This window comes from Somniosus microcephalus, chromosome 3 (assembly GCF_052327205.1).
Source record: "Somniosus microcephalus isolate GS21.2 chromosome 3, FLI_Smic_1.0, whole genome shotgun sequence".
NCBI classification, from domain to species: domain Eukaryota; kingdom Metazoa; phylum Chordata; class Chondrichthyes; order Squaliformes; family Somniosidae; genus Somniosus; species Somniosus microcephalus.
This window is the reverse complement of record NC_140989.1, coordinates 270,544,051-270,558,795: the sequence shown is the minus strand read 5'-3', so window position 1 is coordinate 270,558,795 and position 14,745 is coordinate 270,544,051. Positions and strand designations below refer to the sequence as shown.

Here is a 14,745-nt window from a genome sequence, read left to right as displayed (position 1 = left end):
AGCCAGCATGGGGGCCCAAGAAGGGAAGTTGAGTGGTCAGCGGTTTAGTGGGAATGGGGTCAAGGGAACAGGAGGTGGAACTTAGACAAAATCAGCTTGGAGACCGGATGAGGGGAGATTGGAAAGAAACTTGAGAAGGATGCAGCATCAGGGCTTTGGCAAAGGGAAGCTTTAGCTCCACCACTGGCGGCCGTGCCTTCATCTGCCAAAGCCCTAAAGCTCTGGAATTCACTCCCTAAACCTCTCCGCCTTTCTTTCCTTCTTTAAGACGTTCCTTAAAACCTACCTCTCATCTACCCTAATATCTCCTTATGTGACTCGATGTTAAGTTTATGTTTGATAACGCTCCTGTGAAGCGCCTTGGGACATTTCACTACATTAAAGGCACTATATAAATACAAGCTGCTGCTGCTGTTGTTGGAGGCAAACGGAAGTGGCGGGAAGCAGCAGTGGCAGCTGATGAGAGTCTCAATCTTAGTGACAAAGAAATCCATGAATTCCTCGCAATTGGTGGAGGGCGGGGGGGTGGGTGGGTGCTGTAAGAGGCGTTTAAGGAGACGGTTGGTAGTAGAGACAAGAAGCCAGGGCACAAGAACATCAAAGGTGGAGGTGAGGCAGTGGTTAATTTAGATATCTTAACTTTTTTTAAACCGTCAAAAATGCAGATAAAATTTGTAGAAATCATTCAGGAAATAGTTAAGATGTCAATAACATTTAGAGTGGCTGCAGGTCAACGTACGATTTTCAAATGTGAGAATTACATTCCAAGTTATAATTGTGGTACAAACCAAATACAAATGAAACATTTCTGTGTTTCGCCTGAGGTGAGGGAATTTGTGCTGAAGTACAATATCTACAGGTGCAGTCTGCCTGATGATACACCAATGCTGTCCCAGATGAGTTCCATAAAGAACAGACAAAAGGAAGTCATTTGTCAGGTCTGGCAAGAATCTGGGAAGGAGGAACATCCCTTCCTACAGACATGTAAACAGAGCACAGGGCCAATACTGAACTATGAGAAAGGTACTTACAACAGTTTGGTTAAGATCTGATGAAGAGCTTTTGAAGTGATAATTTAGTGTTTGCTGACAAACCAGGCAGCAATGCAAGATAAATCCTTGGCATCTGGCGCAGCTCTGGGGGAGGGAGGGGGGGGGGGGGGGGCGGTGGGGGAAGGGGTTAGCAACAGAGTTTAAAAATGAAGTCCTAGCTTCTAACAAAGAAACCTCCTGAATGGCAAAAAATCTCCACAATGTCACAAAGTAGGCATAAGACCAGATAATTTTTAAGTCACTCCTTAAGAAGTTTCAAAACTCGAATATTTTTAGGCCCACTATGAAAACAGACCATAGGGATGCTGCAGTTTAATTTATTTAGCACCTTTCACGAGTCAGCTGCTGGACCCTACGAAGGGTTCAGTAGGTAAATGCCCTGCGTGGAGTGGAATGGAGCGGAATGGAGCCACACAGACTAGGAAGGTCACAGGGTCTGCGGAGTTAGCTGATCTTAGCTGGGGTGACTGTAGGGGCGCTGCAACTGGCCTCTGTAGTACAGTCTGGGAAGGGGTGGGGGGTTGAAATTAGCCAAGATTCCCACTCCTGATCACCATCCAGTGACCTCTGCTGGAAAGTGCACATTAGGCGAGGACAGAATCAGCCTCAGTTGCAACATCTTCTATAGTCAACAGTCTGCCGACACTTATACAAAAGCAAAATGCTGCGGATGTTGGAAATCTGAAATAAAAACAGAAAGTGCTGGAAATACTCAGCGGGTCAGGCAGCATCTATGGCGAGAAACTGCTTCTCTCTACAGATGCTGCCTGACCTGCTGAGTATTTCCAGCATTTTCTGTTTTTATGTCTGCCAACACTTGTTTCGGGTCCACCTGGATAGTCTAAATTTGGTATTTTGGTGGCAAACAGGCCAAACCACAGTGTTTTTTAAATCTGACTCACATTTGTCAAAATTAAGTACACTTAATAACAAACCAACATGTGCTTTAAGGTTAGGTTTATTGTGCTGATATACTTATTGCAATTAAATAACCGAATACAAATATTAGGTTAATAACCTAATATTTAGTATCCAGCAATCCTTGCTAAAGCCATTCGCTCCTCTGCTCAGCGAGTGAATGTTTTACAAGTGCCAAAACAAATCCAATCTCAGTAAAGATTGTGAAATTCTGGGAGGTGGAAAGTGCCTTACACTCCACTTCCCCCTTCCTCCCCCCCCCTCCACCCCACTGTGCATCAGGGTTTAACATTGAGCGCTCGCTAGAAATCTCAGCAGGGTCATGGCTAACTAACCCTCCCCCAACATTCTAAACTCCAAAAAAAGCAAATAAATCCAGATACAACACCACTTCAGAAAGCAAGGATCGAGTTTACGATGTTTCACCAAGAGCACATAAGGGACAGATGCCCTGTTTGAATAGAAGAGCCCAAATAACTGGAGGGTTTTTTGTGGTTCACAAAGCAAGTCATGCTGCAGCCCCCGATACGAATTGCAAATTTCCCTCTTTTGTCTTCCTTTTGTCCTTTAGAAACAGAGATTGTGGAAAGAAGCTGGACTGAGGCCCGAACACCATCAAAAGCTACAAATTTGTTGTGAGGTCTTTTACCCTAGGAAAGGCTGCTGACCCCACCCTCCAAAACCCTACCCTTCTCCCCCAGCGAGGGTCAGACACCTCAGGGTGCAACTGAGCCAGCAATAGCTGCCCCCAAGCTAACACAAAAGCAGAGCAGAGTGCTGGCCCCTATTACACGTGGCTATGTCATCCTGGGAGCACACCATGAGCAACATTCTACAAACAAAAGGCAGCTCGCACTGGGCAGCAGCTACGCACAGCTCTGCTGCTGCGAAAATCAAACAAACACTCATTTTAGCTCAAAGTGTGGGTGGTGGGGGGGGTGCGGGGGGGGTGATTTCTTGCACCGTTAGCAATATTTTAAATCAGTGGGGGGTGGGGGGAAATCAAGCGCTGGACTGTGTCTCTTCAACCAGTTGTTGCACTGTGCTGATAAACAACACTACCACCCAAAGCTCAGAGGAGGCCGGTCGGTCTTGACATCTCACGTTGAGTGCCATCGCCATGCAGAAGACTAATCCAATGGGTCGTTCTAATTTACTGTTTTGATTAAGAATTGTTTGGAAATAATAGGGTTGAATACGGCAAACATTTTCCAGTAACTATTAAGGCCAGAAATTTCTCAAATGTATTAAATGTACACACTTATCTGTGTGAAACATCAGCTAAAACTCGGGTAAACCAGGGAAGGCGGGATGGGTAAACATGAGAATCACCGCCAGGGCTTGTCTCTAAACACTGGTACATAGCTATCCCAGGATCGTGGAGGAGCAGAGCTGAAAGGAAACCCTAGGTTGTTGACACCCCAGTGCGTCTGTGCCATACATCTTGCGTATCACAGCCTTACTTCCGAGGGCTGCTGGATTAAATCTAGAACCACCCAGGAACCTGTACAGAACGCGTGACTTTTATAATCTGACTGTGGTGGGAGTTCATATATTGTCTTTCCAGTTCTAAAAAGTAAAAGGATTCCTTTATTTAATAAATAAGCATCATTTAACACAAGTGTCAAATTTCTATTAGATTCCCGTAGTTTTATTTGTGTAACTTTATGGCGAGGAAGGAGGGAAACAGATTTTCGGCTGCAAAAAAGCCTCAAAATGTAGGTTTCTGCAAGATTTTTTTTTAATAAAACAGATACGCACTCCTTTTTAAATTTTACTCCCTCAGTTCTATTATCTGTCGAACGCCCCATCCATTTTAGTGAATAATTGAGGTTCCACTACTCCTTGTATTTGACTACTAATGTGCAATTTTGGGAGCCGCTTTTAAAGAGAGCCTAAGAAAGGGGCCATTCCTCTTGGATGGAAAAGATTTGTTTTTAAGTTATCGTTTACAGGACCTATTTTCCCATCCTTCTGCCTTGTCCTGGAGGCGGTGTTGGAGATCCTGTTGTACTTGGATATTTCTATGTTCCTTCCAGTGAAACTTCATCAGAGTTCTCAAACTCTTTAAGGAAATTAAATAGTTGCTTAAAAGAGAGAAATTAAAGAGAGTATGGGAAGCTTGGGATTATACTAGGTGGCATAGGGAGAAAAACACTGGCACAGACTTGATGGACCTAATAACCTATCTCTATGATTCTTTCGCCATTAAGAGCACTGACTGTATTATAGCAACATACACAGTATCCACTGTTTGCATTCATTTTAATAACAGTAGACATTTTGTTGACATGAATGTTGATATTTGCACGGGTCATTCAGGTTTCAAGACAAACGAAAGATTCCTACTCATGTTAATTCTGGTGCAAAATGAGCATTCCAAGCTAACTGGTTGCTGGAAATCCGAAATAACAACAGAAGACGCTGGAAAAACTCAGCAGGCCAGGCAACATCCATGGAGAGAGAAAGAGTCAATGTTTCAGGTCGAAACCAAGAAGGGTTTCGACCTGAAACGTTGACTATTTCTCTCTCCACTGATGTTGCCTGGCCTGCTGAGTTTTTCCAGCGTCTTCTGTTGTTATTTCCAAGCTAACTGGTGTTCGATCTCAGCTGTGGTAGCAGTTGGACCACTACTAGTGGCCTCAGCACCTTTGAGCTAATGATGAAAAGTGTCAGCCAGGGTACCCACTTCCAATCAATACCCAGTGACATACGAGCACATCAGTTGAGGGCAGGGTTGGCCTCTCCTGGGATGCCATACATGGTCAATTAGCCTGCTGACACTCTCAATCTGGGATCACACGTACAAAGAATGGCCACTTGGATGATGTACTAGGAGGTCCTCACAGAACAGGATTCCAACACAACTCAACTCCTCCAGGAAAGAGAAAAATATTTTTGAAGTTCAATAGTAAAAGCTCTGCGGCTACATGACGTTAAATGCACTGAAATGGTGCACTGTACTAGTTTTGTTTTGCTGGGGTAATGAGTTTTAAGACATTTGTCTGCATAATTCTCCACATACCATTACCAGTGATTGGGCAACACCTTGACGCAGTTGGTTAATACTTTAGCTTCTGAATCAGAAACTTCTGGATTCAAGACACACTCCGGGACTTGAGCTGATAACCAAGGCTAACACTCCAGTGCAGCACTGAGGCAGTAACTGCATTGCCAGAGGTGCTGCCCTTCAGGTGAGACATTAAACTAAGGACCAGGTAGTTACTTGTTCCAGTGGTTCAAGTGAACGTTGAAGATCCAATTGAATGACTTGAAGAGGAGGAAAGTGTTCTAGCCATCTCTACCACCAAAAGTAATTAATGGACCCATCATCTCACTGCTGTTTGTGGATTCTTGCTGTCCAGAAAATGGCTACGACGTTTGCCCTCAACAGTAACTGCACTTCAAATTAATTAATTGTCGGTGAAGCCCTTTAGAACATGATGCACATAAGATGCCATATAAGTGCAACTCTTTTTTTTTGATAACTATACCATTTCAGGGAGGTGCTCCTCAGGGGCGGTGAATCCACAGAGGCGCAGTACAGCCACCACAGCTCCTCTCGTGCATCTCATGCCAGCCAGTTACAGCAGTGTCAACAATAGTATACAATCTAGTGTCAGCAGGGATGGCAAGTGACAGAGGTGCCTGGTGCTTGGGGTGGGGGCAGGGGGGAAATGAGAGCAAAGGATTATGTATTTTGTAAATTTAATGCATCCCAACATTTAGAACACGCCTGCGGTAAAATACGCAGACTATTTTCAATGTTCTGCCTGACATTTAAATGCAGTTATCAGAGTTACACCCAAGTCAGCTTCTGTGTACTGTCAGCAAGCCATTAGTCAGCAATTTTCCTCACAGAACACTTAACTGTACCTCCTTCATACAATTGAATCTATTCATCCACAAATTCACACAGAATGAAACATCTCACAAAAGTTTCAATTAAGTTCACTACAGAAAGGTTTCAAAACAATTTGCATTCAAATCCCGATAAACTGACACCATACTTTAACCCACCAACCTGAGCAATTCCTTATGCCACATCAGCACCTGCACATTTGAGGCACTCTACGAGTTCCAACAATGATCAGTTATAAATGATCTCAGAGCACAAATTTGAAACTTTTGTTCCCAACATAGGACTTATTTCCTTTAACCATCCAGTTTAGACAAAATAGTACACAGTCCCAATTGTCACTTGGTTTCACACACTTTTTTTTGCCCTCTTTTTCTTGCCATTTTTGCTTTCCTACCTCTCTTGAAGATGATTTGTTACTGGGTCACAGTTCCGCAAGTGTTCAGGTACATTTCCCAAACAGGCAGCAGTGATGGATCAGCTTTGCCGATGTTGATTTTAGTGGGTTCCAAAACTGACCCAGATCAAGTTCTCACTGAAGATCCACACATATGCACTTTCCAGCAAGACCCATGTGGAGCAGAAAACTTGGCTCATTTTCCCCTCTCTAACTCAGGTAAAAATAAGGCCCATTACGGTGACCCCCCACCCCAGCACCCACATCCCAGCTGAATTCAGCCGTCAGCTCGAGGATCAAATCTGGGATTTCTGGTTTGTACAGCTCAGATACTTGCGGAGCTATTGGGGGAGCTGTAAAAAAACACATCCAACCATCTGTTGCATGTGTAACACCAGAGTATCAGCCATACAATGCTGTATCAAGTGTTTACTTGTATCACTGATACCATTTCCAAGATACCAGGAGTATAAACATACTGGCTGGTTGCCTGGGACGGTGTGGCCATTCAGCGCCTTTTACATCCCTACCTTAGGCTTCAGATGATGCAGTCTCGTTTGCACTATGCAGCCCACTTCTGACGCTGCACTGTAACCTAGGATCAGTACTCAAATCTGTACAAAAACTTGGCAGAACTGCTCCCCTTTCCTCCACAGGCAAAACATTAACCTGTCCCTACTCTTTCCAATGCTAATCCACCCACAATACATTTCCACCATTCAATGCTTTTATTCCAAAATTGTTTTTTTTTTTTTTTTTTTAATTTTTACTAAAATCTGCAAATATGTTTAAGCCAAATTAATCTGATGCATAACAAATGCTGCTCAGCCATGACTACAGTCCACTCTAGGATACTGGGTTAAGGAACCCGAGGGGTTGATTCTTCTCAGTTTACTCTCCGTTTCTTCCCCTACTCTACAGTTGTATGCAACTGTCCCGTGTTTTAGCAAGAGACAGCTATTTATGATGTATGTGACGTCAGTCTAACTTCACTGCTCTGCTTAGCTTGTGTGGATTCTGATAGTACAGATTGGAGTGGGTTTAATATACCCATTTATTAGTGTTTCAATAATCTCTACACACCTACCTTGTCTGCTCCCTACATTAGAAATTTCCAGAGTATAACTTCCACAACAGAAGTCTCCTTTAAAAGTTGATTTCAAAGCTCGCCTTGTGGCGCAGACGATAAATGGGTTACTCCACACGGTACTGAGTCAAAAAGACTTGCATTTATTGCACGCCTTTCACGAACTCAGGACGTTCCAAAGCGCCTTAAACCCAATGAAGTAGAGAGCAGAAGGCCGCACGCACGTTCGATTCCCGCATCTGTGCCGAGTTAGCTGAACTCAGCCAGGGTGATAATAGGGTCACTAAAATTGGTCTCAGCAACACCAAGCCAGGGAAAAGGAAATTTAACGGCCATCACTGGAAAGTGCATGCTGAATGACAACAGCATCAGATTCGTCTGGCATACCTTCCACAGTCAAATAGCCTGCCAATAATGTCTGCTGAGGCTCACACAGGAAGACGGTCCACTTGGGCGAGGTACACAAGTGCTGCTGTTACTTGTGGAACTGAGCAATGACCTGTCCGCACCTTCAAGACCGGAGGGGAAAGGCAGACAAAGAGATTCTACCTGCTGCTAACCCCTGGGAAGGTGCTGCTTGGACACATGGAACAACTGACAGGAGGCCATCAACTAATAGGGTGGAAATGCCACAACTTCACATTCTCAAAACAACATTCCCTCTTGGTCACTATATACAGTATTTTTTAAATTAAATCCAAGCAGTACAGAATATAGGGAAACTTATAAGCATTCTAACAACATTTTAGTAATATCGCCCATTAATGCACAATGAAAATGAATTATAACCAGCTAACGAGTCCATCATTTTCACTAGTTTTCAAAGTAATTTTTACTGAACTGTGTCTAATGATTCAAAACAATGCAAAGCCAACTTGGCGGTCACCCGTCACATCTGAATGTCGTACTCCAGCCAAAACCTACAGCAATACTAAACCGCAGCAACTAACTGATCCATTTCTAGTCATTATGGTTAAAGAATTCCTTCCACAAAATGAAGTTCAAGCCTCAGAAATTTAAAGTCTCAATTACACACTCCTCACACGAGTAATGGTATAGTTGGTGCATGTTACAGAACGCAGTACACCAGGCTGCACCCACAATGACCATTACAGCAGAACTCCAACAGAAAACTGGTCAAGACAAACAAGAGCTTCTCGATGCTGCACAGTTGGCAAATGCACCACTGGTGTGGAACTGAGCAATACAGACTTGGAAAACCCACAGTTTGACTGACGATTTGTCCTGACTTAGCCGACCTCAGCCGAGACATCAGCAGGGCGCTTCCATTGGTAGCACGACTTCAGAATTGCCGATGGCAAAAAAAAAACAAGTTCCCGTGCTGAACGCTATCTAGTGACCCTTGCAGGAAGAGATCGCATGCAGACAACTGGCAAGCCAGGACTAGCCTCAACCATCAGTGTCTCATGGTCCCGTAGCCTGCCAATGCTCGCTGCCTGTGATCACTCTTCGTGAGTATATCCTTGGACCAGAGGGAGCCTGGTAGCTGCACCCCAGCTTAAGTCAATGGCTTTGGGGCTGGCAGCAAGAAAAAGAACTGACATATAATAATTGCACATTTCAATTTTGAACCAAATGGGTGCTCTGATTAAATGGGTATATTAAACCCACTCCAATCCGTACTATCAGTAATCTACACAAGCTAAGCAGAGCAGTGAAGTTAGACCGACGTAACATACATCATAAATAGCTGTCTCTTGCTAAAACACAGGACAGTTGCATACAAGTACAGCAGACAGGACAAAGCGGTGATAAACCTCAGCAAACTGCATCTCCTCCAATGGCCGAGTAGGTAAACACATCATCCAGTAAAGTACTACCTCACCCAGACTAGAGGGTCTCAAATTCAAATCTCAGTCAGGTAACCTCTGCTGGTGTAGCAATTAGGATAATTGGTTTTATGTTCCTAGGCTGGAGGCAAAAAACAAAATCAGAACACGTTCTTGCTCCTATTCATTATCCAGTGATCCCTGCCAGAAAATGTTCATACATATCAGGTGAAAACTGGCTCTGCTGCTGCTCCCACAGTCAAATAGTCCATCGACACACACAAGAATGAGCACTTGGGGAGATGTTGACTTCTGTTGAACCACACCCTTTTAGCTGGAGATGTACTTGGGTCCCAATTTTGAGGGTCTGAGAGAAAGCAAAACAGGAAATCGCTTGCAACGGAAATTTGATACACACAGAAGTTATGCCATTAATTTATAGCCAGATGTATACAAACCATTGAAAATATGCATAAAAACATTATTTGGTGCCAATTGTGATATTAACACGTGACCAGATTTTAACTATTAGGATGATGGCATAATGAGGACTTGTACAGTGGTTCTGGATACCTGAAACAGGCAATCACTTAAAAGAACCTTGAGGGAGAATGCAAGCATCCTTACAGCAAAGGTTGATACTGCACTATTCAACTGTAGAAGTGAATGCTCTACGATGTAATCTACTCACGCGTAGACATACAAGCAAACTGTAGTCCCTCTGGGCACACTTACGGCAGAGACACAGTACACCCGGTCTTAATTGCAATCTCTATTATAATGTATATCCAGTCTATAAACAGTCATTGGAAAGCCACATTTTCATCGATCTGGCAAGCTGCTGTCGAGTACTTTGATCACAACTGAATCTCAGAGCTCCAGCCTCGAGTAGACTTTCATTAGAAAGGCAGCTGCTTCTCAGGACCTCCTTAGGACAATGTAAAGATGCCTTCTGACATTCTTAGAGAATCAAAGGCCAAAGGGCCATGACGGTAACCACACCAGCATTATGCAAACTCTGGTTTAGAATGCTATCAGCATTGGGCACCAATGCTGAGCAATGATCTTTCAATTCTGGGCACTTTCCCATTTCTTCCCAATATTCTCCTTGTAGGCACCAACTTCATCTTCATTCTTTATGCAGAAGCCTAGACAGTGAGCACCAGCATCATAGCCAAGCCCAATCCTGCTCTCAACAAATGCCCAATTTCCAGTAGGAATCACAAGATCAGGAGCTGATTTTACACAGTTCCAATCCAGAAGTGGGCAGCCCAGTTGTAACACCCTAACTACTACCTCAATCGAGAGCAGCTAACCCATCACAGACCACGATTAAACCTGGATGCTTCAGGTTTGGCTTTGAGCAACTCCAAGCAATGTTTTTATTTTAAAAACCTACCAAGTCATCAAGAAAGGTCTGAGCTAACCATCAAGTTCTGACTGCACACATGTCTGCTTTACATACAGGGAAGTCTAACCTTGGGACAGAGGTCATTCATAGAAGATTCTTTATTCTTTCAATTTTTCCTTTCTCTTGTTGGCAGTGACTTATAACGGTACACAGTTCCATGGGTACCAGCACCCTCTTGACTTCAAGGGTTTTGTATTCTTCCTGTGCTCATCAGCCACCCATCACTGGATAGCAAACATAATCAAGACTTTCAGCCCATTTCCTCCTCTTAAAAAAACATTCCAAGGAGTATGGAGGTCAATTGCAGCATCCTAACTGCTGTTCTGGTTGAAGATCAGCTAACTCACCAAGAGGATCAAAGCCAACATCATCCAGGTCTGTATCACTCAATACCACAGAACCAGCGCCTTTAGCCACTGAGCCGCTGGGGATCAGACAAGGTTCTTTCACCTAATGCTTTCTTTGCTCAAAACTGAGAAGTCTTGTCTGTAATTACCAACTCTTGGTCAAAATTAGTCAGGTTAGACGCTTTTACATTGCAAAGAAACAGGTTTCCATGATAGCTGCCCATTATAAGCCATCCAATACTTACAGCAGACTAAACACAGAGGCTGCCAAAATATTCAGATAAGTTATGATTTACATAAGCAACTTTAACAATGAAGGTTTTAAAACTTAATGTGACCTGGAGTTCTATAGACATCTTCCACTTATATTGGGGTAATTTAAATCTATTTTTTTTAATTTTTTTTTTTTTTTTTAAAAAGCACAAGAAATGCAAAATACTCAATTTTATCCCACTGAAGGAGTGTCTATACAAAAGACCAGAAACACAGAATAATTCAGTGTCAAACTGCATTTTCTAGTGCGTTGCAGAATATTGCAGCATTGCAACATTATGCGGCATATATGCTTCAACGCCTTTTCCTAAAAGTTTGGTAAACTATCGTTACTCAACTGGTCACTTTAGCCTGGCTCCAACCACTCAGTTCCACCTGCAGTACAGTTAATCATAAACAGGTTGTTGTCACCTGGCCAACACATAAAACCTTGTGCCAGGGTTATAAATTTTCTAGGCTCTAGCACAGTCACGCTGGGGAGGTGCAGCTCTCACTCTTACACAGGCACATTGAGTCTACTTCATGTTCCATTAGCAAGCAGATGAGAGAAAAGAGCCCAACTCGGAGCTGAACCATACAAACAGTCATCATTAGACTACAGAGCACACCCAAACAGCAGCGGCAGTATGATGACCAGGCTTTACCTACTAAAAAGCATCACATAACATCTGTTGACAGATATTCTGTGCATTCCGAGCTTCGTGTTGGTTGTTCCATTTTTTTAAACTTCTGTCTGCATATAAGCATCTGTCCAGACCAAATTATTTAATTCGAAATAAGAGCAGTTATGTGAAACAAATTAATTCTTGAAACAGCTTTACACACACTAACGTGATAATGTTTTCCAAAATAATTGACTCCCACAAAGGCAGCTTGCTCTTGTAGCGCAAGCTTTACACTGAGAAAGCAGTTTGCACTATTTATCATTCACTATCACTGACATACTTAGTTATGACACCCCAGTGCCCAAGTGTTAACTATGCAGAGCATGTGTCAGCAGCCAGTCGAACCCATCTATGAAAACAGACGTTCACCAGGGAAGAACAGCAAAGCAAACTAAAAAATCTGTTACACTCTGCTCCAATACGCATCTCATTCTCACTCAATCCACAATCACAAAGTGCCTTCAAAGAATGCTCACATTAAAGTCTATTTCTGTTAGGTTGCCAAACTATAAAAGTTTCCATTTTCTTTTTTCATCACAGGGGTCTACTTAAAAAAACTTTATTTTTGATCTGCTTAAAAATTATTTCCATTCTGTGACAAACACATTCCCATAGCTTGTTCTTAAATTATGCAGAACAATTTCCAATATATGATACTGAAAGTTTTGATGTTCGATCTTAGATACAAAGCAGGCTGATCCGGGACTCTTTCACTGCATTGATGTGCTCCAGCCACCTGCTGAAAATCATTACATGTAACAGTACGCAGGCAAGACAATAACCAAAAGGCAACAGTGGCAAATAATCCTTCCCATGAGCAAACCAGATTTCAAGGTTTATGCAAAACTATAACAAATCCACAGTAGCTCAACTACCTTTAAAAAAAAAATGTCCACAAGGAATCATACCAACAGTGTTTTAACATCACTGTAAATTTTTCTCAATCCTTACTATGCATTTGCTTTTTGTTACACACCCAACAAAGCCAAACCAAATCTCTTACTAGTCAACCAATGTTCATTCAGGCCAGAAATCCATAATCAATCATTTTTGAACTGTATACCAGTAAGTTCTAGAACAGGATTTGTATTTGATACAGATTTATAACAATGAAATTCCACCCCAAAATAATTAAGAATCTGCAAACAAGCATCAACACTGTCAACTCCAGAAATTACACACCATTTGGCAGCCACTCTCTACACAACATAATTATTTAACCCTACAATTATTCAAAGGAATTTTTAAAAAACTCACATAATCATGGAAGGCTTTTGCTTCACTCGAATGTTCACATGTATCTCGCCTTTCAGGAGCTGCACAGTAAAGGTCCCAAAATACACTGGGGGAGAAAAAAAAAGTTGTTACACTAATTATTTCTCTTATTCTAAAATGCTTAAGACAATCATCTACTCCAGGCATGCACATGCAAAACACACACGCACAGTGTTCAGTTAACAAAGATCATTAGGTTGCAATGCACTGTGCTCATGTGAATAATACACAGCTCTCAATGATAAGCTGTATAAATACAGGATGTATACAGGCAACCAAACCACAAGAACAGCTACAATTTTCAAGTAGTAGTTAATAAATTCATGGCTTTAAAAAGCAGCGGATTCAAGAAAATATAACTCAGTTCATGTTGATATTTATAACAACTGAGTAAAAAAAGTAATATTACTTAGGCTGAGTATCAAGTAAATTGATGCTCATAGTACTTGACTGCAAACACTAACTGCGAGGAAACAGTTACAATTCCAACCCATCAGCTTCTCAGTCTGCTTCAAGGCATCTGCTCAGTCCCATTCATGCTGTGTGCTGCGCATTCACAAATCCCCAGGTTCCACCCCGGGCCTGTACCTGCAGGTGCTCAACTAAAACATTTACCTGACTGAACCTGTAAATTTGCAAACTAGTCAGTCATTATTCCATATAATTAGTGTCCCGTTGACATCTCTCCAACTCGTACTATATATACACACATCACAGTCCTCAAACTGAAATCCTGCCTTATTTTAACAGACCTACTTGGAGCAGTTCCTAATTACTAGTAATTAGGGACAGCAGATTATTGTAAACATGATCAAAAAATCATGATTTCACCCCCCACCAACTTTTTTGTCAGAAATTCTACCCCCACTGAATCCTGTCCTGAAAGCAGATACATGTTGAAATACAATTCCACAGGCATCAGCAGCCTTCCAAAAGACTAGACAGTTCGTCTAAACAGTGGCAGCAGGTTATTCCACCATAGCAGCATCTCGGGTAAATCTCATCTTATGCTTACCCCACTCAAACACAGATTCACAGATAAATAGAGAGAGCAGCCATTTGCCCCATCTAGCTCATCCATAAAACTGACAATCTCCCATCTGGCTGCCTCTTGAATGACTCCCAAGCTTTGACCTCCACCACCACCTAGCTGGAAGACCATTCCAAGTACTGATTACTTTTTATGTGCAGTGCTTCCTGATGGTCCAAAACTTGGCTTTTGTCGCTTTGTACTCACGGCTCAGTCCTGCAGCTGCGGTTTAACTACAACCTTTTCTATTCCACTTGATATTTTATTGACACCTCTCATATCCCCTTTCATGCACCTCCATTCAACACACACACCCTTCCAGCAGGAGTCAATTGATAACAATCAGTAGCTCTAGCTAGTTCTTCCCCTCCCTAGCCCGGGGTCACTGAGGACAACTGTAGCACCCCACCACCCAGGCTGAGATTAGCAGAGACACAGATTGAACCTGGAACTTCCCTGGTCTATATGGCTCAATCTTACACTGGACAGTGTATCTAACCTGCTCATCTTTCAGGAAGCTTAGAAGTATTAATCACTAAAAATATTAAACATTGCTCTTTTAGACCACTTGCTCCCAGGCCTAAGCTTCCTTTTAGCTGGCTCCAAGGTCATAGGCCATCAGGCAAAGCTCACCACCTTCA

At 42.6% G+C, this 14,745-nt stretch overlaps 1 protein-coding gene across 12 annotated transcripts in view; it reads right to left on the bottom strand.

The window, feature by feature from the left end:
• The window catches only part of LOC147121931 (single-stranded DNA-binding protein 3), a 167,140-nt gene that overhangs the window by 148,786 nt on the left and 3,609 nt on the right, over positions 1–14,745 (bottom strand). For all 12 annotated transcript variants that reach the window (XM_085982501.1, XM_085982509.1, XM_085982506.1 and 9 more), the window contains exon 4: positions 13,057–13,141. In XM_085982501.1, the coding sequence (XP_085838627.1) occupies positions 13,057–13,141 (85 nt within the window). The remainder of the gene's footprint in view (positions 1–13,056; positions 13,142–14,745) is intronic.